At 38.2% G+C, this 24,130-nt stretch overlaps 2 protein-coding genes across 9 annotated transcripts in view; one reads left to right on the top strand and one right to left on the bottom strand.

Annotated features, from left to right (window-relative positions):
- CASK (calcium/calmodulin dependent serine protein kinase) overlaps positions 1–24,130 on the top strand; it is a 386,526-nt gene that overhangs the window by 227,983 nt on the left and 134,413 nt on the right. For all 8 annotated transcript variants that reach the window (XM_029240361.1, XM_029240363.1, XM_029240356.1 and 5 more), the window contains exon 6: positions 22,374–22,476. In XM_029240361.1, coding sequence (XP_029096194.1) covers positions 22,374–22,476 — 103 coding nt within the window. The remainder of the gene's footprint in view (positions 1–22,373; positions 22,477–24,130) is intronic.
- On the bottom strand, positions 7,503–15,017 carry GPR34 (G protein-coupled receptor 34). Its single transcript, XM_029240364.1, has 3 exons — positions 14,867–15,017; positions 14,131–14,222; positions 7,503–9,917 (listed from the first exon to the last, which is right to left on the bottom strand). The coding sequence occupies exon 3, from the start codon at positions 9,836–9,838 to the stop codon at positions 8,702–8,704; it is 1,137 nt and encodes a 378-aa protein (XP_029096197.1). The 5' UTR covers positions 9,839–9,917; positions 14,131–14,222; positions 14,867–15,017; the 3' UTR covers positions 7,503–8,701.

Raw genomic sequence — 24,130 nt, 5'->3', positions numbered from 1 at the left:
ACGCGCAGGCTCAGCGGCCATGGCTTACGGGCCCAGCCGCCCCGCGGCGCGTGGGATCTTCCTGGACCGGGGCACGAACCTGCGTCCCCTGCATCGGCAGGCGGACTCTTAACCACTGCGCCACCAGGGAAGCCCTCTAGCAGTAAATATTAATGAACGCCTGTGATGTGCTGAGCAAGGGACATGGGACAAATCTGCTACAAAAGAAGATTCTGGGGAACTGCTTGGGGACCATTGACCATACAGCAAGCAGCCTCCTTCCCCTGCCCCCCAGCCACACACATCTGAATAGCCCTGAGGGCATGACTGTATGGGCACAACATGATGGAGCAACAAGATCACAGGTGGCCCCTGGTTGCCACTCATTATTAAGGTATTGAATGTTCCGTAAAACCCAAAACTTCTGTTAAAGGGATCTAAGGAGCATCTAATCCAAACTTTATTAAATGCTTGAAATGCTTTGCTGCCTTCCCAGCTTGCTGAGGATCCATACTATATTGAAATAGTTCTACTAGCAAATAACTCACTGGCTTTCTATTGCATTTGAGATCTACAATTGTTAGAAAAGCCTCTTCTACAGTCTGGTGAAACATGCTGCTTGCAACTCCCATCCTTCACTGGTCTTTCTGCTTGCTCTCTGAGGACACACACACACACACACACACACACACACGCATATTTTTGCTCTAATGCCTTTCTTTTAGTCTTCTGCTTTAAGGCTAAGTAATCTCCCATTCTTTCAAACTGTCCCTCTCCTGGCATCCTCTCCTCTTCTACTTGCTCGAGTTTCAGAGTGTGGTTCTGACAGCATGGGTCTGCTGCAGCTCCTGTCCTGGACGTTGCTGTTATTAGTGAAAGCTAAAGTTAAATTACCCTTTATGAGTGCTTTCCCCACCTCATTTGGTCCAGGTCAGCTTCCCCCGTGTATCTTCCTAGTTCTGATGTGTATCTTCAGCTTCTGACCATTCCATTTTATATATTTCCCCTGTCTTTCCTTTGGCATTTGAGTATTTCAGTAAGTAACATACATTGAATGTTTCCTAATGGCCAAGAACATTTATTCACTCGTTTAGTCTCCATAACACTAGAAGTTAGGTGTTCCTATTATTTTTGTTTTCTCAGTAGAGGAAAGAAAGCTTGTACAAGGTTACACAGTAAGTGGTGGAGCCAGAAATTGAACTCAGGCAGTCGTTGCAGCAGCTGCCCTATTAACCTGTCCATTATGCTGCCTCTCAGTTCATTATTTAATGTTTAATGTCAGTAGGCTAAGAAGACCTATTGGATGCAGCGCCACCATAATCCTCCCCATGGCTTTACCAGTGGGATGGTAATACTCTTGGTCCATTGGTTAAGACTATTCCCCTGGACTCTGTCTGGGTGGGCAATACCAACATCTTCCTAGTCTCCACCCCCCTTTTTCTTCCAAGTTTCCCTCACTTACCTGCTAGTGAATGGCCAATTCTTTCTTTATATATATTGATACACTTAACAGGTCAGCTCCTGGTCTAGGAGACTTTCTATCCCTTTAAAATCATTTGCATATCTGTAATACTTAGATGTTTGAATTTTGTAGGTTAAGTCTCAGAAAACATTTTTGTTTTCAGGGGGCACCTCGTTTGCACTCCTATGTACTATACTATTTCTGACTGAAATGCCCAGCTGTCTAATTGTAAGATAATTTCATCTGCAAATTCTTTAGCTTGGTCCTTGAGGGGTGTATATATTTCAGAAGGCCAGGGTTCATCTAGATTCATTGATTAGAAAACGTCTTCCTTTCCTTATGGTGTCTGGCAAAAGAAACCATAAGCAAAGTAAAAGACAAGTCCATACTGGTAGAAGTTATTTGCAACCCATATAAAGAACAAAAGATTAGTATACATAATATATAAAGAATTATTTCAACAATTTGAAAGAAAAAAAGGAATAAAAGCAACTCATTAAAGGGAAAAGGGGAAATGGTGTAGATATGAATAGATGATTCACCCAAGAAGAAACATGAATGGGCAAAAAAGAAACATGAGGTGATGGCTGCTCCATTTCACCGGCAGTCAGGGAGGCACAAATTAAAACCACAGGGAGATGCCATTTCACACCTCCCAGATTGGCAAAAGTTAGTAAATCTGATAAAACCAAGTATTGGTGAGGATGTGGGTAGAGGAACTCTTATCTTACTAGTGGTGGGATAGGTGTATAAATTGGTAAAATCACTTTGGAGAGCAATTTGTCACAACTGAAATAAACTGAAGATGTTTATACCCTTTACAACCAAGCATTTCTACTTCTAGGTGTCAGCCATAGAAAAATTCCACACCCGCACACAGAAGACTTCGCTTGAGCGTGGTTTCTAATAGTGAAAAAGTGGAAACCACCTAAAGGCCCATTGTTAGGAGAAATGGAGAATTGAACTGTTGTTTATTCTCACAGTAAAACACTATGCATCTGTTAAAATGAATGAATCTATCAACACAAACATAATTTGAGTGAAAAAAGTTACAAAAGGATGTATTAGTGAGATACTATTTGTTAAATTTTAAAAGCAAAAACTAATGCACATTGTTATTCATGCCACTTAACGAATGTTATAATAGTATAAACATGTACATCAAAATGATATACACTAACTTTAGGCAAGAGGCTACCTCCGGATGAGCTTTAGTATATCTTCTTGGATTATGTATAGGTACAAGAGGACAGTTAAGCAAATAGGGCCAAAACATTAACATCTGCACAGTTTGGGTGATGGGTGCTTAGCTACCTGTTATGTTGTATTTTTACTTTTTTGTATGTTTGAAATATTTTATAGCTAAAAAATTATTATATGTGGAATTACCAAACCATAGTATAACTGTAACAGTTAACTGTTGCTCCTGGAATAACTTGCATGGCTTACTAACACAAAAAGAGATTCTATGCATCATCAATACCTGTATCCAAACCACAATTAGAAACCTTTTCCAAAGCTCATCTTATGATGGTTCTTTATGCATTTCCTGGGCTAGAAGCAAAATTAATAAGGGTGAGATGCTCTAATTTGATTTCTTTTTTTTTCTCCGTCTATTCAACCTGTATGCTTTTGTACTGCTTTATTGTCTATGTTTCAGGCAGAGCTTTCACAGAGTGTACAAATGTGTGATAGCTAGAAAACTAGTTCTTTAAGATTTTGGTCTTTTGACATCACACAATTTTGATGAGTAATAAGCAGAATTTTTTGCCCTAAATACATATTAATACCCATTTATGTTTTTTAAAAAAAACAAAAGACATCTCAGTAATTACCATTGTGCTTGGGCAGAATGAAATGAAAACGAAAAGCAGTGTCTTAGCAGAGACAATGCCTGTGGAATAGAAGTCTACCAACTTGCATCCCCTCACACGTAAAATACAGAAAATACTTCAATCACGATGCAATGAGGAGTAAATGATAATAATGCATTGCGAGCACCCCGCACAGTAAAAGGTACATAAATATATTTTACTTTGCTTCCCATTCCGTTGCATGTAAACTTGAAGGGGGGAAATAAGAGGCAAAATAGAAGTTTACGACAAACCTAGCACTTCCATTTTAGCTCTGAGTCTATTGCACGCAAGCAGTCCTCCACGTCTTAATTTGAAAACCAGACTGAACTGAGGCACTACAGCAGCCACTTATAGGAATGTGTTCTCAACTGGGCCACGTAGCTACGAAAAAGGACACTGCATCGTCCATTGTGAGAGTTTCTATCTCATTCGAGTTGTCATAGTTCAGATTATATTCTGAGATTCAAATGCTTTCTTCTGATCAAAAATACAAGTTTCTTTGGAAGTTTATGGTGTCCGTTGGTGCCTGACATTAAAAACTCTCCAGTAAGTGTCATATCTGTTGTGAATATTTTTCTCACTTTGTGCTTTTATTTTTGTTTATGGTTTTTGACAAAAAAATAGTCTACTTTTAAAAGTCAAATCTATGCATCTTTCCCTGTGGTTATTTCTATTTTATTAATAGGAAGTCTTTTCCCTTCCACAGATGAGTTAGTCACATATTTTTAAGTCTTTTAATGCATTCATTATTTACATTTAACTCTTTGATCCAGTTATAATTTTTTTGGTGTGATATGAGGCAAGGCTATAAATTGGCTTTTATTTTAAATAAGCACAGCACTATTTATTAATTCATTTCTTTTTTCCCCTATGCTCTTTGTGATGTCTCCTTTATTTGCAGTGATTCTCTTTGAAGGAGGAAAGTGTATCAGAGTCACTCAAACTTTTTAAAAATTCATTTAACAGCAGAAACTAACACACCATTGTAAAGCAATTATACTCCAGTAAAGATGTTAAAAAAAAATTCACTGAACCCCACTTTGCAAGCTTCTAGCACATCTTGACTAACAGACTCCTAGGTTGCCCTCTGATGTGTTCCTGCTCCTACCCTGTTGAGAGTGATTAATTTGTCATATAATCTTCTCATGTATCATTGAGGGTCTGCGTAGAGCTGTGCATTCTGTTCCATTGATAAGTTTATCCTTGCATGTGCTCCACGGTGTTATCCTTAATGAAGGATAAGAATATATTTTAATATCTGGTAAAAATAAGTTTCCATTCATACTTCAAAAGGCTAAAAAATAATTAGCCTGTTAACATGTTTCTGCAAAATCCAGGCTGCCTGTTGAGAGAACTCTATTTCATGCTGTTTTTCTCTTATGGATAACTTTTCAGTAAGGCTTTGCTTCACAGAGCTGTAATTATATTAGTTCTACTTTCATATCAGCAGGACTGAAGAATCCACTTTAAAAAGAAGTTGAAAACAAAACCTTCTGTACTAGAACAGAATTTTCTTTTTCTATTGACCTGATCTTAGAAATTCAACTGCTATCAAACCCAGCTCTGCACAGAATACTTTTCCAAAACTAACAGCAAAACTCAGCATTTAGGTCTTACTCTCGCAACCAGGCAGTTAATTATGCCTTTGTTTGGTTTTGCATATGTGAGATGTTATTTAGAAACTTGTTCTCAAGATCTTTTGCAAGGTGAGAATATGTATATACTTCTGAATTTCCCTTTTCTGTATGCTTCTAGAACTAAATCTTGGCTTGGGGAAGGTAGGGACAGTGTTTCCTACTTGTGTACACCAATGCTCAATAAGAAATAAAAGATTATATGTAATAAATAGCCTTAAATTTGTTTAGTTTAGCAAATTTTTCTAAAAATTTAGTAACATTCTCAGGAGTCAGGTTACTCTAAGGTATGTTATTAGTGAAACTTCTGTCGGTAAAGAAAATCTGTTAGGAGCTTATAGATAGGTTGACTTTCAATAAAATTTATTTTATCACATATTATAGCAAGAATTGACTCAGTGTACTTTTTTAAGAATGCCATTGTGCAGGGCTTTATAGGGATCATCTCATTTAATATAAATAATGAGAAAGCTTCTAGAATTATGAGTGTATATGTGTTTCTTTTAATGTTCCATAAAACTACTACTAGTAATAATAATAGATAATGTAATTTAACCATTCAAACTGTATGTTTACAATAGACACATGTAGGGATATAAAATGTTTACCAATAATGTAAAAAAGATTTTAATTTTGAAAACATGAGAGAAAATCAGTATTGTCATATTTTTAAATTATACAAACAGAAATACTGAATTTCAGTTTGCTATTTGTTAACAATTGTCAGAGCACAGTAATTAATATAAAATTTATTACTTTTTTCTGAGCCTCTGATTTTTCTGCAATTTTTTTTTTTTTTTTTTCCGGTATGTGGGCCTCTCACTGTTGTGGCCTCTCCCATTGCGGAGCACAGGCTCCGGACGCGCAGGCTCAATGGCCATGGCTCACGGGCCTAGCCGCTCCGCCGCATGTGGGATCTTCCCGGACCGGGACACGAACCCATGTCCCCTGCGTCAGCAGGCAGACTCTCAACCACTGCACCACCAGTGAAGCCCCAAATTTCTATTTTTATTCTCAAATGTTTCTTGTTTTTTAAATATAATTCTGCTTTGACCTATTGTTTGTTCAACCATTTGTGTACACTTACTGAAATACAACTAACTGAACATTAACTGTATACAATCCAAATCTCATTAAAATAAATTCAGCCCTAACGAAATTCTTCATACTCTTTAATATTGATTTCCCAGTCAGTGGCCTACCTGAAGTTTGAAGAAGTATTCTGAGTATAAAAAAAAAATTCTCATACTCTGTGACGGAAACTTATGAATGGATCCTTGCAGTTTGTCATAACAGGCTTTTACATATTAAGTCAACAGCATTCTGATATTGTGTGTAATCAAAAAACTGTTATAAAGCAAAAACTAACACACCATTGTAAATCAATAATACTCCAATAAAGATGTTAAAAAAAAAAGAACAATGCTGGCCAAACTTGAGAATGGTTGCCTTAATGACATCTCCTGATTACAATTGTATGACGTTTTCTGCAGCTATATCTAGATACGTTGACTAGGAAAATAACCTACTTTTTCAACTCTGTTAAGCACCCCTTCCCTCCCTCCTTCCCTTCTTGTTCATCCATCCATTCACTCACTCGTTCATTCAGTTATTCAACAAATATGTATTGATCTTCTTTGTGCTAGGCAATGCAGCTATGCTCTGGTAGTCAGTGATGAATGAGGGCCCTTTTGGAACCCCCTTACACTGTTGGTGGGAATGTAAATTGGGGCAGCCACTATGGAAAACAGTATGGAGGTTCCTCAAAAAACTAAAAATAGAGTTGCCATATGATCCAGCAATCCCACTCCTGGGCATATATCCAGAGAAAACTATAATTCAAAAAGATACATGCACCCCTATGTTCATAGCAGCACAATAGCCAAGACATGGAAACAACCTAAATGTCCATCGACAGATGAATGGATAAAGAAGATGTGGTATACACACACACACACACACACACACACACACACACACACACACACACACACACACAATGGAATACTACTCAGCCATAAAAAAGAATAAAATAATGCCATTTGCAGCAACATGGATGGACCTAGAGATTACCATACTAAGGGAAGTAAGTCAGAAACGGAAAGACAGATGCCATATAATATCACTTGCATGTGGAATCTAAAATATGACACAAATGAATTTACCTACGATACAGAAACAGACTGACAGATATAGAGAACAGACTTGTGGTTGCCAAGGGGGTTGCCCTTGGGATGAGGGAGGGCTGGATTGGGGGTTTGGGATTAGCAGATACAAAGTAGTATATATAGAATAGATAAACAACAAGGTCCTACTGTATAGCACAGGGAACTACATTCAATATCCTGTGATAAACCATAATGGAAAAGAATATGAAAAAGAATGCATATATATATATATGTGTATAACTGAATCACTTTGCTGTACAGCAGAAATTAACACAACATTGTAAATCAACTATACTTCAATAAGATAAATTTTTTAAAAAAATACGAAGGGCCCTTTCTCTTAGAGCTTACTCTCTAGTTATTTTTGAACATACATGAAAATTTCAGAATTTGCTCCTTTTAATTCTAACCTACAGGCTTTCTTTATTGTTATGAAATATTTCAAACACTCAGATATATACCAAAAATTACATAACAAATACCCATGTATTACCACACAGGTTTAACAGACATTGTTAATATTTTGCCATGTTTGCTTCAAGTCTCTCCAGATGTAACCATTAACCTTAAGTTGGTATATATGCTTGTGTATATTATGACGTATGTTTTATATTTTTATTGCATATGTATAGATCTGTAAAGAATACGGTATTGTTTTATGTGGTTTTGTATTTTACGTAAGTGATTTCATAGGGTACATACCCCTTTGCAGTTTTTGGTTTTTATTCAACATTATTTTTGCCAATTCTCCACGTTGATGCATGCAGGTGAAGTTTTTTTCTCCATTCCTTTGCTGATGCATACTCATACTTAGGTTGTTTACATTTGTTTAGTATTGTGAGCAGTAGGTCACTGAGCATCTTTACACGTTTTCTTGTATACATGCTTGAGTGGTTCTGTAAGATGTATACCTAGTAGTGGACTTGCTGGATCATAGGGTGTACACATCTTCAATTTCGCTTTATCAAAGTGTATGGTTCAAGATGGCTGAATTGTTTATAAATCTGTTTTAAGTAAGGTGCAGTCTTAAGTACTGTCGCTAGGCTATTGAATTTTAGCTCACCTATTGTACTAAGCAGTGATAGATAGTGGGTGATTTCATTTTTTATTAGAATTTTATTATTTCATCTGTTAATAGAGGTTTAGACATAAATGAATACAGTGGCAAATTATACAAGCTTTTTAAATGACAATGAACATATTTTCTGACATTTTAAGTCGGTCCTCAAATCGGTTAACTTTTAAGCACACTTTAAATTAGCATTAGGTACTTGATTTTGAATAGCTACTTTAGTGACTTGAGAAACTATAACATTTTCTTTAATTATTCTGTGGTTAAAACCATAAATTTTATTTAATTTTATAATCTATGTTAACAGTGTTAGCCTAAAAGATTTTATATACAGATTTAAAATCTAGTGGTGAGTGTAAGCTTGCACTTAAAATATTTTGTAATTAAGCAAATGAAATATCACAAATAAGCAAAGAACTTTGGGAGGATCTAAGCTTTGTAAATGCTAGAGCTTTGTTTCATAATTTTTTGTTCTTCAAGGAATTAGGCTGTATTTTATCATTCTTTTTAATATGTTTACCGTAAGTGCTTTAAGAAGTAGACTGAATTTTAGCTGCAGCGAATGTATCATGCAGGGAGTATCCTGGTTTAAATTCTGAAGTGCTTTCACTCCTGCTTGCTTCCCCTTGAAACCGTCTAGAAAGAAGTTGGCACATTATTTTGCGAATGTTACTGGACATCAGGAAATACATGACTGGATCTAAACAGCTATTAAAAGATGAGAAAACCAGCATGATCTCATTGGTTTTGTGAACGATTTCCTTCCAATAGCAAGACGACATATTTAGCTGTGAAGAAATATAGACAAATCGGAAGCCATGATAGGGAACAAAACATACAGTAAAAATGATAAGCACAATAAAGGAATTCCGGGCTGTAGTGGCATATTTGCCAGAATTAGGAAATTTTGACCTCCTTTTAGAAATCCTCAATAGATTCTTGCCAATCTTAATATAGGAAAGGATTATTAGTAGGAAAATTAGCCAGAACATTACCACAAGAATGTAGTTAAAAATTGCTTCTCCTTTTGCATTATGCTTATCTCTATAATGGAAACACATTGTGGAATTATGACCTCCTTTCCTAAGGGTTAAAATAATCATAGTTAAAAATCCGGCAAGGGCAATTATCCATACTATACAGCAAACATAAATACTCTGTTTGGTTGTTACCGCCTTCCGTTGTTGTATAGACCGATTAATTTTTATGTAGCGATCCAAACTGATGAATCCAAGCAAAATAATGCTAATGTACATGTTCATATAAAATAGTGTTCCCACAACCTTGCAAAGAATCACACCTAGTGTCCACTTGTTTTGGTTAATGTGATACATTATTCGGAAAGGGAGGCAGAAGATAAGTAAGAGGTCTGCAATGGCTACATTGAGTAGGTAAATCTGAATGGAATTCCTTTTGCGGTGGATACCCAGAAATACATAGAGGGCAATTATGTTTCCAACGAGGCCCACGATGAAAATAACAGAGTAGAATGTTGTTAACACATTAGAGAGTAATTTTTCATCCATGGAACAGGCAGTAAAATTTGAGGCTCCTGAGAAGTTGTGTGGCCATTGGACGCTGTGATTAGTTATAAAGTGCACTCCCTGGGAGGAGCAAGGCCAGCTGCTGACTGAAGTTGTCGTCATTGTTACCATCTGACTTCTCATTGTCTTCTGTAGGGATCAAAAAGTGAAGGTGCTAAATGACATGTTCCTTGACTGTAGCTTTTATGTCTTCAGATTTCTCCTACAACAGAATGCCAAACATTGAGTCACTTGTTATTTTAATAACAATTACTTTAGCTCAAAGCACAAATAGTAAATGATTTATTTTCAGACATTGTGAGAAGCTTTCCTTTTATCCTACTTTGGACCATTTGGATATCTACACAATATATGTAGCAGCATTATGGTATCACAAAACAAGCAGCACATATAGTAGAATCTTGTGGAATGTCCTGCTCTGACCTTTTCTATGCTATGATAAATGTTCAAGGTTTGTTTCATTTATTATATTAAAATAAATATATGAACTATGGAATCATCTTTTAGGGAAGTTTTTATGGGAATAGAGATGGAGGTGAAATGACAGCTCATATTTTTCGAAGATGAGTGTCAGTTTCCCTAAAGGTAGTTACAGACATGAGTGAGCTGGGCCCACTGCTGGCCCCTGTCCAGCTTCCTGCCTTGACTCTTTCCCTCATAGGTGGCATTCATTCATTTTGACACGTGTTGCCACACGGTATGTGACAGATAAACTGTGGCAGTCTCTCATTCCATGGTGGGAATAGGGGAAATAGTCCTAAATTTCTTCCTTTTCAACCTAACACCAAGTTGAGGGTATTAAAATCACTTGCCTACGGGGGCATGCAATTACCGTTAACAGACCAATAGAGCACAGCACTTGCCTCATTAGGCAGGCTCGTAACACTGCACAGGAGAGCAAAGTAGCCAAACAAAACCAAGTCAGGTGGTGACAGCCGCCAGTTAGGCACCTTGGAGAGTCTCCTTGACCTAGAAGCATAGAACATAGAGTGATAATGTAGATGGGAAAGAGGATGTGTAAACCAAGATTTTGGAAGGAAGTAACTGCAGCTGAAATATTCCGTGGGCTAGGTCATGTGAGACTGTTTGTAAAACAGTGTGTGAATTCCACTTGTTTGTGGCAGCAGAGAATGTTAGCAGTGCTATTTGTTACTGGCTCTTTGCTGGGCATTGGCTGCTGTGAAGAGTTCAGTCTGAGAGGCCATCATAAAGAGGAGATGTGAGGAGAGGATTCCAGAGGGTCTTGTCACATTCCTTTCTTAGAGTGACTTCCCTATTTCTTTACAGAAGCTTCTTAGGAGGTGTCATAAAGACATTCAGGGCAAGGTTATCAAAATCAGACCTAACTAACTCTGTGACCTTCAGCCAACAACTTAATCTTTTCTAAGCCTTAGTTTTTTTGTTTGTAGAAATGGAAAAATGCATTCTACAAACAACAAAACTGGAACATAACAAGTGTTATGTTTACCCTGGAACATAATAAGTGTTCAATGATAGTTAGCTTTAAAAAAAAAAACACCTTTTGATTAATTTTGTTTTAGTGAATATCTCACACTTGGCTAAGTACTGCTTGGAAAACGAAGGTGAAAATGACAGAGACCCTGCTCTCGGTAAATATTTTTTCAGGAGTGTGCATTTAAACTTTGAATGCTGTACAGTGGATTTGAAGTACCATAATTAATTTCCTGATTTGACTTTACACACAGAGAAAAGCATTTGGAAGAAGTTAGCCTTTCTTAAAACTACCTATAATTTGATCAAGAAGAAACCATTTTAGTAGAGTGTGAAATTCCTGTTTAAAATTTTGTCAAGGGGGGAAATCGAATCCTTGGTAGAGGAACTGACTGGTGAAGAGGAAGTTATGTAATCCCTGGTAAGAGCCTGTCGCCGGAGCCGAGGACAACGGAGGGAGGGAGGCAAGAGGACTGAACCTGGTCTGTCGTGTGTCTCAGCTGCACGGAGACAGATTTCACAAAGCTCATAGAAACTTACACGCGTGTTTCTGGTGATCTGAAATTCTAAAAAGGAAAGGGCAATCCAGGAAGAATGGCAGGCTGCCACAAATGGAGCTGATAATGCAATGTAGATTACCAGGAAGAGGAGAAGGGCCCTGTAGGGGATCTGTGTTGTGTGGTCACATAGGGAACTGGCTGAGGCTCAGGTAGAAACATCTCATAGCCACTGATGAAAGTGAGCTGAGGCATGACAGGTGACACGATTTTGAGAGCTCAGACAGCTGAAATGACTTTAAAGGTCATAGAGTTTTTGTTTTGTTTGTTTTTTTCTTCTCCATTGCTATATTTTAAACTCCATTAGGGTTAGGAAACAAGTCTGTTTTGTTTGCCTCTGTGTACCAAGTGTTTAGCTGGTACACAGAGGCAATAAATGCTGTTGAATGAAAAAGGGAATTTAGTAGAAAAGTATGTAAAGTCCTACATGTGGATATTAAAATAAACTATTCAAGTACAGGAAGGCCTTTAGCTACATGAACAAAAACACGATTGCAATTGACTGCAGTTGCTGTGTCCGCAGTGTGACGTGGCTGCAGCAAAAACTAACCTGTCTTTGGTTGACTTCATACCTATGGAGTGTCTTAAACGACGATTGTCACTACTAATCGGTACTGTCCTAAGCTGGTAGCGTTCCACCTGGAATACAGTGTTTCATCCTCAGCAGCACACTTAAAAAAGGCCACAGAGCCAGTGCGGGGGGAAGAGCCCAAATCATGTCAGAGGAGCAAGTGGAAGGAAACAGGCACCTGGAGATGTGAACACTTTCAAGGCCATGGAGAAAAGCATTTCACCTCCTGATGTATGTCTTCGGAAAGCAGAAGAAGGACCAGTGAGTCAAAATGCAGAGACAGATGTTGCCTGCTTTTAAGGAAATGCTTTTTTAGAATGAAACAATCTATTTGGGGGAGGCAATAAGGTTTTACCACGGAAGATTTTTTGAGACTACCACAGTTGGATACTTTGTAGAAGAGACTCTCAGTGGCTCTCAATCCCGGCTGCATATTAGAATCCTCTTGAGGGCTTTTTAAAGATACCAGTGCCTGGCTCCATCCCCAGATCTTCTGATTTAATTGGTCTGGAATGGGCTCCAGGCAATGGTTTCCTTTAAAAGCTCCTCAGGGGATTCTAATGTGAAGTCAGAATTGAACCCTTGAGCTAGATGACTGAACCAGTAACTAATATTTATTTAGCATATGCTGTGTACCAGACAGTGTGTTAAGCACATTTATATTATTTCATTTACATAATCCTTATAATAACTTTGTGAGGTAGGTATTAATGAAAGATAAAGATGTTTTTATCGTTACCCATGACCACACAGCTCTTAAATGTCTGTACCCAAGTTGAGACTCAGATCCGTCTAGCTTTTAGAGCCCATGATCCTTTTCACCAAACCTCACTCCTCCTAATCACATATGATCAGCATTTTCTTTATTAATGATGAGTTCTGTCAGCGGCAGATCCACATTAGCAGCGCTAATCCACATTAGCGATTTTAAGAAAAGATTGTCATCTAGCTTTCACCTCTTTGGAAAAGGTACTAGCCTTTTTATTTGCTATGTCCATTATAGTAAGTAAGTAAGTAAGTCCAGAGTTTACAGAATCACAAAGCATTCATCAGAATGTTCAGCATATCCCCCAGAGCATATCTTTTCAAACTTATTTCTAGGCCTGATTGTCATTATCAAGATGTTTCTAGAAAGCCATTAGCGCAAAGCACGTAGCCTGAAACCATTTGCCTCAGCTCTAATCTGCAAATGAAATAAATAAATAATAGTTGTACAAGATCACCAATAAACCTTTCTGGTTTTGCTTTATTTTCAAGCTCAAAGAGAAGAATACATTTGTTTAAATAGTAGCAGTAGCTGTCATTTAGAACCCTGTATTGAATGGCTAGTGTTCAGTCATTTATTAACAAATTAACAGATTAGATTCTGTTTGGAACTTAATGGCTGATTTCTGCCTCCTTTACAGTGTGTCAATCACTCGCTGTTCCTAAGGCCATTTACTGATGTTTTAAAAACTACTTACTTGATTTGTTAAGAATGGCCAGTGAAGATAAGAAACAAACCACTGCATTCACATAGGGACCAGTTTCCTAGTGGACATTAGTGGTGGTTGGTGTGAAGTGGTCACAGTGGTTTTCTGATAGTAGATGATTAATGGTTTTTAATGTTGTTACTTGACAAATCCTGAAGTTCGCAACCCTGTATTAGTGCTGCATTGTACCCACCAGCACCACCCTCCCCTTGCCTGTAATTTTTCAGCTGGCTCCTACAGGAGCTTCTGTATTAGAGGGCAGGACCCGACAGATTCCACTGTGGCCTCCAATGAGCAAAAGCTTTTTAAATGCAGTTTGGGTATGTTTGTGAAAACATCACATTGCTATGTTAAAATACATACCTAGTTGGCAGTGGTAGCAGCCGTTTACATTTGTAGTTTGACTTGATAATCACTGAATCATTCAGGCCATGCTTTAAGAATTGCACTAATTTCTGCATACAAAGTGAAAATTGAAAGCATGTTACTTTAGAAAGAATATTAGTAGTACATTAGCTTTTGTTATCAATTTAACTGTAGCTAAAACATTTTTAAATTTTAGGTGAATTCACTAAAGGGTATGTTGCTTTTTCTTTTCTCTAATATTCACCATATTAACTTCTGAAACACGAAACTTAAAATTTAATTGGTCTGGTAAATTACCATAAAATAGAAATCATATAATAAAGAAAATACTATTATTGAAAATAGGGAGTCAGCATAACTTAATAAAGTTAATAAGTTACAGATCACTTATAATACACTGGAAATAAAATTTGTTGCATATGAAAATAACTTTTAATTGATTCAAGTAGATCTGCAAGTCTTTGTGGCAGTATACAAAATACAGTATAAACAACGTGACAGTATTGATAGTGTGAGCGTAAATATCTCATGTCCTAAAGTACTTCAAGTAACTAAGAAGACAGCCTCATTTTAAGTCAAGTCACGGCAGAGGTATCATTCAGTTTACTCAGGTTTCTAGAAGCAAAGTGTTGCTAGTCACCATGAAGCAGGTTTCATTTATATTACTCAGATAATCAGAATGTAACTTAAAAAAAACGGATCATTTATGCAGTTGAAATCAAGGCATACTCACAGTTCAGGCTCTCTTGAAGTAAAAGGAGCTGAACCCCAAGATTCCCTAGACACAGAGACTCGTCTTGGTGTGTCAGCTGGGTTCCTCCATCCGGTTGTGGTGCAATTGGTTGGGGTTGTCTTTTTATTTTTTATATTTGCATGTGGTGGTAGGTGTGTTTTTTCTCTTTTCTTTCTTTTTTCAATATGACAACCCTTAGACTCCTTGTGAAAATATTAAAAAAAAAAACCCACTATGCAAAAACTTTATCTTTAAGCTTAATCAACACTTAACTTTGAGAAATTATTTATATCTTTTCTATGAATACCTTCCACTTGGACAATTGTGAAAAGTTTTCCCTCCTCCCCCCCACATAAAGGTTATAAATTCTAAGCAGAAATATGCATTTTTCTGTTTCTCCTAACTAATGATACATAATATGCTATATGTACTTTTAAAGCACAAGCATTTAATTTCTCTTTCTTTCTGGATTCATTTTAGAAACTAACAATCACATAAAGTGGCATTCCTGTGTCAACTACAAGTGGCATTCTCCACTGGCGCTTGCCATCTACCCCTACAAGGATTAAATCATGCGCCGCTGCAGCTGCTGACCTTCAACACGCCCTGAAAGGAGCTCAGGGGGCAGAGCTGCAGTGAGGCCCTCTGTGCTCTGGGGAAAACTGGCAGAACAGGGCTTCAGATAGATATTTTCAGGAGACAACTCTATGAGCCCAATTCTTGTATCTCCTCATATCTAGAAAAGCACTGAAATCCTTCATGGTGACGACTGCTCCTCGTGCCTAGCAGTAACCTTCACGAGACTAGCAGAAACCTTCTACAAAAAATATGTGCTTGACTGCACGTATTCCCCCTTCACCAAAATCACGTGTATACTGATCTTCCCCCCTGTCTCTTTGGAGCAGTTTCTCAGAGCTATCTGGGATGCTGTCTCCCGGGCTGCAGTCCTCATTTTGCCCCAAATAAAACGTAACTCGCAACTCTCACGTTGTGCTTCCCCCCCCCCCCCCCCGCCCGTACGCGGGCCTCTCACTGCTGTGGCCTCTCCTGTTGCGGAGCACAGGCTCCGGACGCGCAGGCTCAGCGGCCATGGCTCATGGGCCCAGCCGCTCCGTGGCATGTGGGATCTTCCCGGACCGGGGCACGAACCCGTGTCCCCTGCATCGGCAGGCGGACTCTCAACCACTGCGCCACCAGGGAAGCCTGTGCATTTTTTTTAAGTCGACACCTGTATTGCATTATAGTAACATGAGTAATGAATTATTATTTAATTTTTAAAAGGTTTATTTGATCTGTGTGTTATTTTAGTATATTTTCATGTGTTCCCTTAAGGCCTTGGATTTATTTTCTAAAACAATCTTATAATTTTAGGGTTAGATGAAATTTGTGATAGTATTCTCTCCTTTTTAGCACCATGATGAACTCTCCCAAGTAAATTAAAATATCTCCTATATTTTAAAGAAAATAATGAAGTAATTCTGCAGGGGGTTTTTTTGGTCCTAGTCCAATATTTAACCACTATCTGTCCATCTATGTAACTGTTGGCCCTGCAGTTTAATGTCATTTCTTCTTTTTTGTTGTCATCTGAAATGAAGAAGTTAGTTAATATCCTCCTCATAATTGTTACCCTGTAGCTTTGTTTACACTAAATATTTAACTCATTGGGCTTTATCTAACATTCTAATTATTTCTGGGTACATACACTCTTCTAAACATCATATTCTCCAGAGCTTTTAGTTTGTTATAAATATGACACATGGCTCAGAATATTTTTTAATTGCCAGAATAAAAATAGTTTGTAGCTCTTACTTCACTCTAGAACTTCTGAGAAGGAAGATGATTACTGTATTGGTCCAGGAGGAATTGTGTGTGTGTGTGTGTGTGTGTTGTTAAAAAAACACATAACATTAAATTAACTATCTTAACTATTTTAAAATGTACAGTTCAGTAGTAAGTATATTTATATTGTGCAAGTATACTTATATTGTTATACTTTATAAGGTATATTTATATTGTTCAGTAGTGCTAAATATACTTATTGTTGTGTTTATATATAGAAATTTTTCATCTTGCCAAACTGAAAGTCTGTGTCCACTAAACATTAGCCCCCTCTCCCTCTTCCCCTACCCTTGGCAACTACCTTTCTACTTTCTATGATTTTTGACTACTCTAGGTAATTCACTTGAGTCAGATCGTACAGTATTTGTCCTTTTATGACGGGCTTATTTCGTTTAGCATAATATCCTTGAGGTTCACCCATGTTGTACCATGTGACAGGATTTCCTGCTCTTTCAAGCTATATAATATTCCATTGTATGTTTATACCATATTTTCTTTTTTTTTTTTTTGCGGTACGCGGGCCTCTCACTGCTGTGGCCTCTCCCGTTGCGGAGCACAGGCTCCGGACGCGCAGGCTCAGCGGCCATGGCTCACGGGCCTAGCCGCTCCCCCACATGTGGGATCTTCCCGGACTGGGGCACGAACCCGTGTCCCCTGCATCGGCAGGCGGACTCTCAACCACCGCACCACCAGGGAAGCCCTACCATATTTTCTTTATCCATTCATCTGTCAGTGGACATTTGGGTTGCTTCCACCTCTTGACTATTGTGAATAATGCTGCAATAAACACAGGTGTACAAATATCTTTTCAGGATCCTGGCAGGATTTATTTAAATGACTAAATAGTGTTTATCTATTATATGTTCTATTTCATAAAATCTAATATAAAATTTTTATCATGCTAGCTATTTTTCCACACCTAAGCCATCCCTTTTCAAAACACTAATTCTGTTTTAATCTTCAGTTCCCTGATGACCCTACTGTGACCAGGTTTGAATGTAAGCTTTTCTTAGTTCTTCCTTTATATGAGCTTTTTCCTGTTCATTCTGAACTTTCTGCTTTTTGTTTTGGTGTTCTCAGCTTATTCCCATACATGCTCTTCTGCTCACCCTTCCCCTTCCTTGAACTCTGTTGATATCTTAGCTTTTTATTTATACAAAAGATAGAAGTAGAAAAGAAGAAATAAACGGATATGCTTGTTTGGTGCCATCCATTTATGATATTACCGGCCTCTCTTATCTAGATCCCAACCCTTGTTAAATTCAGCTCACCACCCACTCCAGGCCTGAACCTCACCAGCTAAAATGAGCACTGCTGGGTACAAACACAGAAGAGTGCTGATTGGTCTTGCTTCAAACTCATGACCACAAACCTCGAGTGGGCCCCTATGCTGCCAACAGTCCTGCTATATTTCCTTAGTCTGGTGGTTCTCAAAGTATGGCTCCTAGACCAGTAGCATCAACATCACTCAGGACAAGACAAACAAACAAAAAAACCATCACTCAGGACCTTGTTAGAGATGCACATCCTTAAGCTCATCCCAGACCTTATCAGTCAGAAACCCTGGGGATGTAGGCCAGCAGATCAGTGTGATTATGATACTAAAGTTTGCCAACCACTGTCTTAGTTCGTTTTCATGTTCTTTGAAAACCCTTTTCACACCTTCACTCTTCTGCCAACAACCCCCTCTCCTTCCTCACTCCCACCTGCTGATCACTTTTTATTTCAAGTAAATGGAAAATAGAAGTGCTCAGAAGAGAACTTCCTCATCTTCTTACATCCACATCTGCCTGCATCTACAGGTGCCCCTGTATCCTGCCTTCTTCGCTGTCACTAGGGCCAACCCCCTTCCCACTTGCATATTATATCCCATCCTCTTTCTCTTCTGGGGTTGTTTTTTCCTTTCTACAGGATCTTTCCCATCAGCGCGCAAATGTTTCTCTTTAAAAAAACAAAACAAAAAAACAAACCTCCCTGAAGATGTCTAGGTAATGCTATGGAGTCATCTAATGCACGTGTTGTTATGTGAAAATTTTGAGTATTTGTATGTATTGTCTCATTTTCAAAACAAAACCAAACAATGGAAGGATAAACCAAAAACTAATGCCAATGAGGTGAGAGAAATTGGGCACGAGGAGAGGGGACAAAAGCTAGGCCTCTCTGAAAGGTATTTGTTTATGGTTTTGCCTTTGGAACTTTGTGTACATGTTTTGTATAATTAAAACACCAAATTAAGTCAAAATCTAATTAAAACAAATTGGCCTCACTATGTAACAAATTGAAAGTAAACCACAAGGAGAATTCTTTTAAGTGACTTTAAAATAGGGTGGGTTGTTTTGTTTTGTTTTCATTTTACATAATTTTAGATTTACAGAAAAGTTATTGTACAAGAAAAGTACAAGGAATTTCAGACACCTTTCGCTCAGATTCCCCATATGTTAACATTTTACCTTTTGTAGTTAGTAAGTATCCTGTGGGGAGCTACTCTGAGATTATACAAACATCCTGTCACTCTTCAAGCTTTCACCCACTAGTTAGAACCCTTTGCTGGTTCTTATCTGACTCAGTTATTACGATGATAACTGCCAAATGGTGATTTTCTAATGCCAGAATTTATTCTACATTTATGAATTGATTTTCTACTTAAAGGAAAGCTTTTCCTTCTCCCCATTCATTTACTTATTTATTTACATCAGCATAGACTCATGAATTCTTACTTTGTTGAATAGTAAAACAGTATTTTGATACATCTGACAAAAAGAATCACGAAGAAATCCTGAACATCATACAGTGGTTTTGTTGTTACTGGTAATGGAAATGTTGTTATTTTGAAACTTTTATACACACACATTAAAGGAAAAAGCAAATGAATGATTATGTTAATGTCATTAGGTACCAACATTATCTGACAAAATCGAAGAAGTAAAATTAAAAACTATAATTGAGTAGGAAGAAGCATCAGTATGAATTGGTGATTTATGTTTTTCCTTCTAAAAAATAAGTAATTTTTAGCTATGTCCGCTTGAAGAGTCGAAGCGGCGATAACCTAATAGCAGTACTATACCTAATATCCATATTGTGGATTTAAGTACCTTTACCCACTAAACAGAAATGGGGATGTTTGGAGAAATGGCCAGCTCCAATTCTGGGGCAAGAAATGAACAAGACAAGCCTTGAACACCTTGTGCCTGAAAGCAAGGAAGTTATCAGACTCCTAGAGTCTTACAGAAGGACATAAAAGCTGACTTAAGTAGGGGCTCTCACTGGCCAAAAACAGGACAATTCGAGCATGAAAATGAATAATGACTGCAATTGATTAAAGCACATCAAAAATATTAAAAATCTATAAATCATTATAGACAACCGCAGAAGCCTCCTACCTGGTCTCCTTTCTTCCACACCTGTGCCATTGCAATCTCTTCTCCACGCAGCAGCTCAAGTGATCCTTTCAAAACCTAAAACTCATCTTAATGCTCTCCTGCTCAAAACTTTCCAGTGGTTTTCTATCTTGCTCAGCCTAAAACCCAGAGTTCTGGCCTTGACTTCAAAACCCTAGACCACAGGGTCTTTGATCATCTGAATCGCATTTTCCACCACTCTTCCCTTTGTTCATTCCTTTCCCAACACACTGGCTTCCTTACTTTTCTCCAAACTTACCAACCCCCTTCGTGCCTCTGGGCCTTTGTACTTACTATCCTCCACACCAAGATCTTGCTTCCATGTGGTCTGCTCTGCGACTTCATTCTGGTCTGTGTTCACATATTACCCTATTAGAGAGGCCTTCTCTGACACCCCTTCTCTCATTAAATAGCAACTCCCTAGTCTTCAAACCTGTCACACCTACTTCCCTACCAGCCTAATTTTACTTCGTAGCACTTAACACTACCTAGTCTTGTATTCATTTACGTATGTTGGTTTCTTTGTTTATTCTCTATCTTAAATTCCAATTTTATGACTTATCTCACTTAAGGGTTTGTTGAGAGTGACTGAATCCATGCGCTGCTGGATACATAGATCTCAGTGTAACATTAACTTAAGCATAAATATAGTCAACAAACTATATAAAGTATATACTCTGGGATTCTGATTTAAGCTTCTACTACTCCTTCCTAAGAAGGTGATGAAGACACTGGCCAGGAAACCCTGTCTGGCTCTAGTTTGTGTTTTCTTCTTCTGCATCATGGCCATCCTTTTCTAGGCTGGTTCATTTGCTGTGCCCCACACTACAGTCATGCCAGGGCTATTGCTTTTTCCTTCAGGTCTGTTGTCATTGATCTCTATTTGAACCAGCTGAAAGTTCTCATTGAGGGAGAGCACTCTTTATCAGTTGGTTTCTATAGAGGTTTGCTTGTTCTTCCATAGACCCTTCTGGCTACTTTGTGTCTTCCTGCAGTTTGCTCACCATTCCTGTACACTTGCTTTTTCTCTCCTCTCTTTCTCTAACTCATACACAGTCATACATACATTTATGTTCAAGGGGTCGTCTTTCTTCGTGCTAGACTCTATCGTAAAGGTCTTTAAACAGCCTTGGACCAAAAGTAACTTCTAAAGTGGAACCCTGATGCTTTCATTGGGCAGAGTAAGGATCCCTCCCACTTTTGCGTATCCATCATCAAACATCTCTCCGGGTGTACCAGCTCAGAGTTTTATTGCACAGGTCTCTTCATGCCCACTCTCATGTAGGCTAAACCTGAACTAAAACTGTGTCATTTTATGTATGAGCAAGTATAGGACAGAATAAAAAATACTTTTATCTTCCAAGCCTGAAGAGGCTTGCCTTTTTCACTAACTGGTATTTTAAGAACAGGTCATAGCATATGTAATGTTAGTCATGTTGGGGAGCATAGTATTTGAGCAGAGACCAAAGTTCCCTACAATTAAATGCTTTCCTGACACCAGCCCCAACAAGGTCCCAGAAAGAGGCAGATGCAGAGGACAAGCTCCTCCAAAGAAACTCTCATTGTGACCACAAAGCATATGATTCTTAGCCCTGGTCAAGCAGCTACTCCTCGGGGAGTTTGTCTTTACCCTGGACTAGAGGCCAGCCAAGTAGTCTCCTTTCCCCCTTCTCCTTTCTCACCTCCCATTCCCACAGAGAGGAAGGGCAGGTCCAGAGAAAAGACCCCAGGAAGAGCATTGAATTCCCCAGGAGCCAGGCTCAGTTAAAGTCATTAAATCTGACTCTTCTTACTTGGAGGTGGAATGAATAAAGAAAAGAAATAAGATGGTGGGAGAGTGGACAAAGAAAGGGCCGTCAACATCCCCTAAGGGCCAAGATACAGTGGCTCTGTAGGTCAAGTCAAAGGTTACAAGAAACACAGGTATAAAATATATTTTTCCTGAAATGTAGAGTGTCACTCAAAGGAAGAAAATATTGCATGAAAAGGCAGAAAACACGTCTGTCTTGAACATCCATGCTTCCTAAGTAATTCCTAGCACCACACCCTAGTCTTGGAAACAAATAATTCCTGAAAAATATTGGATAAAACAGGTAAGTCTTTGGAGAAATCAGCCAGAAGTGAGAATAGAGAAATAATTCAAGCATCCAAAGTAATTCCGGTTTTTAAAGTATTACAATATGGTCATGTTATTCGGTTTTGTGTAAATTGAATTGTTCGTCTTCAGTTAATCCTTAACTTTGGTTTGTTTGTTTGTTTTTTCTTTTCAGCCCCACTGTGTTCTCCTTGCCTCAAAGGAAAACTCGGCACCTGTTAAACTTGGGGGCTTTGGGGTAGCTATTCAATTAGGGGAGTCTGGACTTGTAGCTGGAGGTAAGAACACTATTTTTAAAATTTCCTTCAAAACCTCGTCACTTTCAGGCTGGTATAAAACTTTCAGACTAAATATTAGTCCATCCTCAGTGTTTCATACCGCATTCTACCTCACCCTAACCCACCCACAAAAGTGCCATAATGTAGTTTTGAATTTAATAATTCTGTAGTCAGAATTTTAGTCCCTTAAGATAATAGACTCTGTCTTTTTACTCTTTGTATCCCCAACACTTAACAGGGAAGAGACCCAACATACAAAGATTAAAACAGTATTGGAAGAAGATGATATTTGAGGCAAAGTGACTTTTAAAGTTGAACTGGCCAAACGAAGTCAAATCTAAAATGTGTGGATTAACTACTTTCAGGTTACATCTATGGCTAATTTTTAATTTCACACTGTTTTCCTCTTTCCACTTGTGAAAGAGTCCCACTCAAGCCATCAATCTGTGTATTTGGGAAGAGCAAGCAGATGTGAGTACAGACTGATTTTATTATTAGCCAAAACAAACATAATTAGAAAATTCCCATGCCAGAAAAAAAAGAAGAAAAGCTCAGATGGAAACTTTCTTCACCAGTGTGCAGAGGTGGATGCTGATTACAGATTCAAGTATTTGGTTTTATTTATTCCTTGCAGTAGATTCCAGCTCAGAATGCTGCCCTGTTTTTAGTTTTGTTCTTTAGTTTTGCAAATTACTTAGTTCTCCCTTCTGCAGACTACCAATCTTCTAGTCATTGCTTTATATTTTCCATCTCGAAGTACTGCCAGCCTTCACAAAGAGGAACAATATCAACAGTATTAAATTCAAATACCTAACAAATGATAAATATCAAAATAATAATCTTTTACACAGGATATTTCATTTAATTCACTGTTACTAAAACATTGAAGCAGTATTAACATAGACCATCTTCTGAAAAATGAGCCATGAGTCATAGTTGTATTCTTTAAATCATTATTTTACCACATTGCCCTCTAAAATTAAATTGTGTTTAGATTTTCTTCTAGTTTTTTTTTTTTTTTTTTTTTTTTGCGGTACGCGGGGGTCTCACTGTTGTGGCCTCTCCTGTTGCGGAGCACAGGCTCCGGACGCGCAGGCTCAGTGACCATGGCTCACGGGCCCAGCCGCTCCGCGGCATGTGGGATCCTCCCGGACCAGGGCACGAACCCGTGTCCCCTGCATCGGCAGGCAGACTCTCAACCACTCCACCACCAGGGAAGCCCTCTAGTTTTGCATTTTCTTCTAATCATTTCCAAGAATCTGAGAAACTGCAAGTTGAGTATAGTTTTGAAAACTGATTTTTCTTCCTTCTAATTCTAATGAACTAGTGAATTCACAACTAATGAAAAGTTTTGAAATTTTTCATCTGTGATTAGAGGACTGACCATAGGGTCAGGTAACAAAGAACAGTTTAATCACAGAATCATTGAATCTCAGAATTCGAAGGGGCCTTAACTTCTCCAGTCTTGTAACTAATGATTGAATTCTCTCATAAAATTCCCAGCAAAGGGCTGAGCTCTAGTTTAATTCCTCACGTGGCAAAGAAGTCACTGTGTCCCAGGACAGTTCATTCCATTTTTGGAGAGCTCCTAAGTATTGAAACGTTCATCCTTGCGTTGAATGGAAGTCTGTCTTCCTGTAACTTCCACCCAGTG

This window comes from Monodon monoceros, unplaced genomic scaffold (genome assembly GCF_005190385.1).
Source record: "Monodon monoceros isolate NGI ecotype Baffin Bay Population unplaced genomic scaffold, NGI_Narwhal_1 Super_Scaffold_22, whole genome shotgun sequence".
Classification (NCBI taxonomy): Eukaryota; Metazoa; Chordata; class Mammalia; order Artiodactyla; family Monodontidae; genus Monodon; species Monodon monoceros.
The sequence above is the reverse complement of the archived record's forward strand: the minus strand, read 5'-3'. Positions and strand labels throughout refer to the sequence as shown.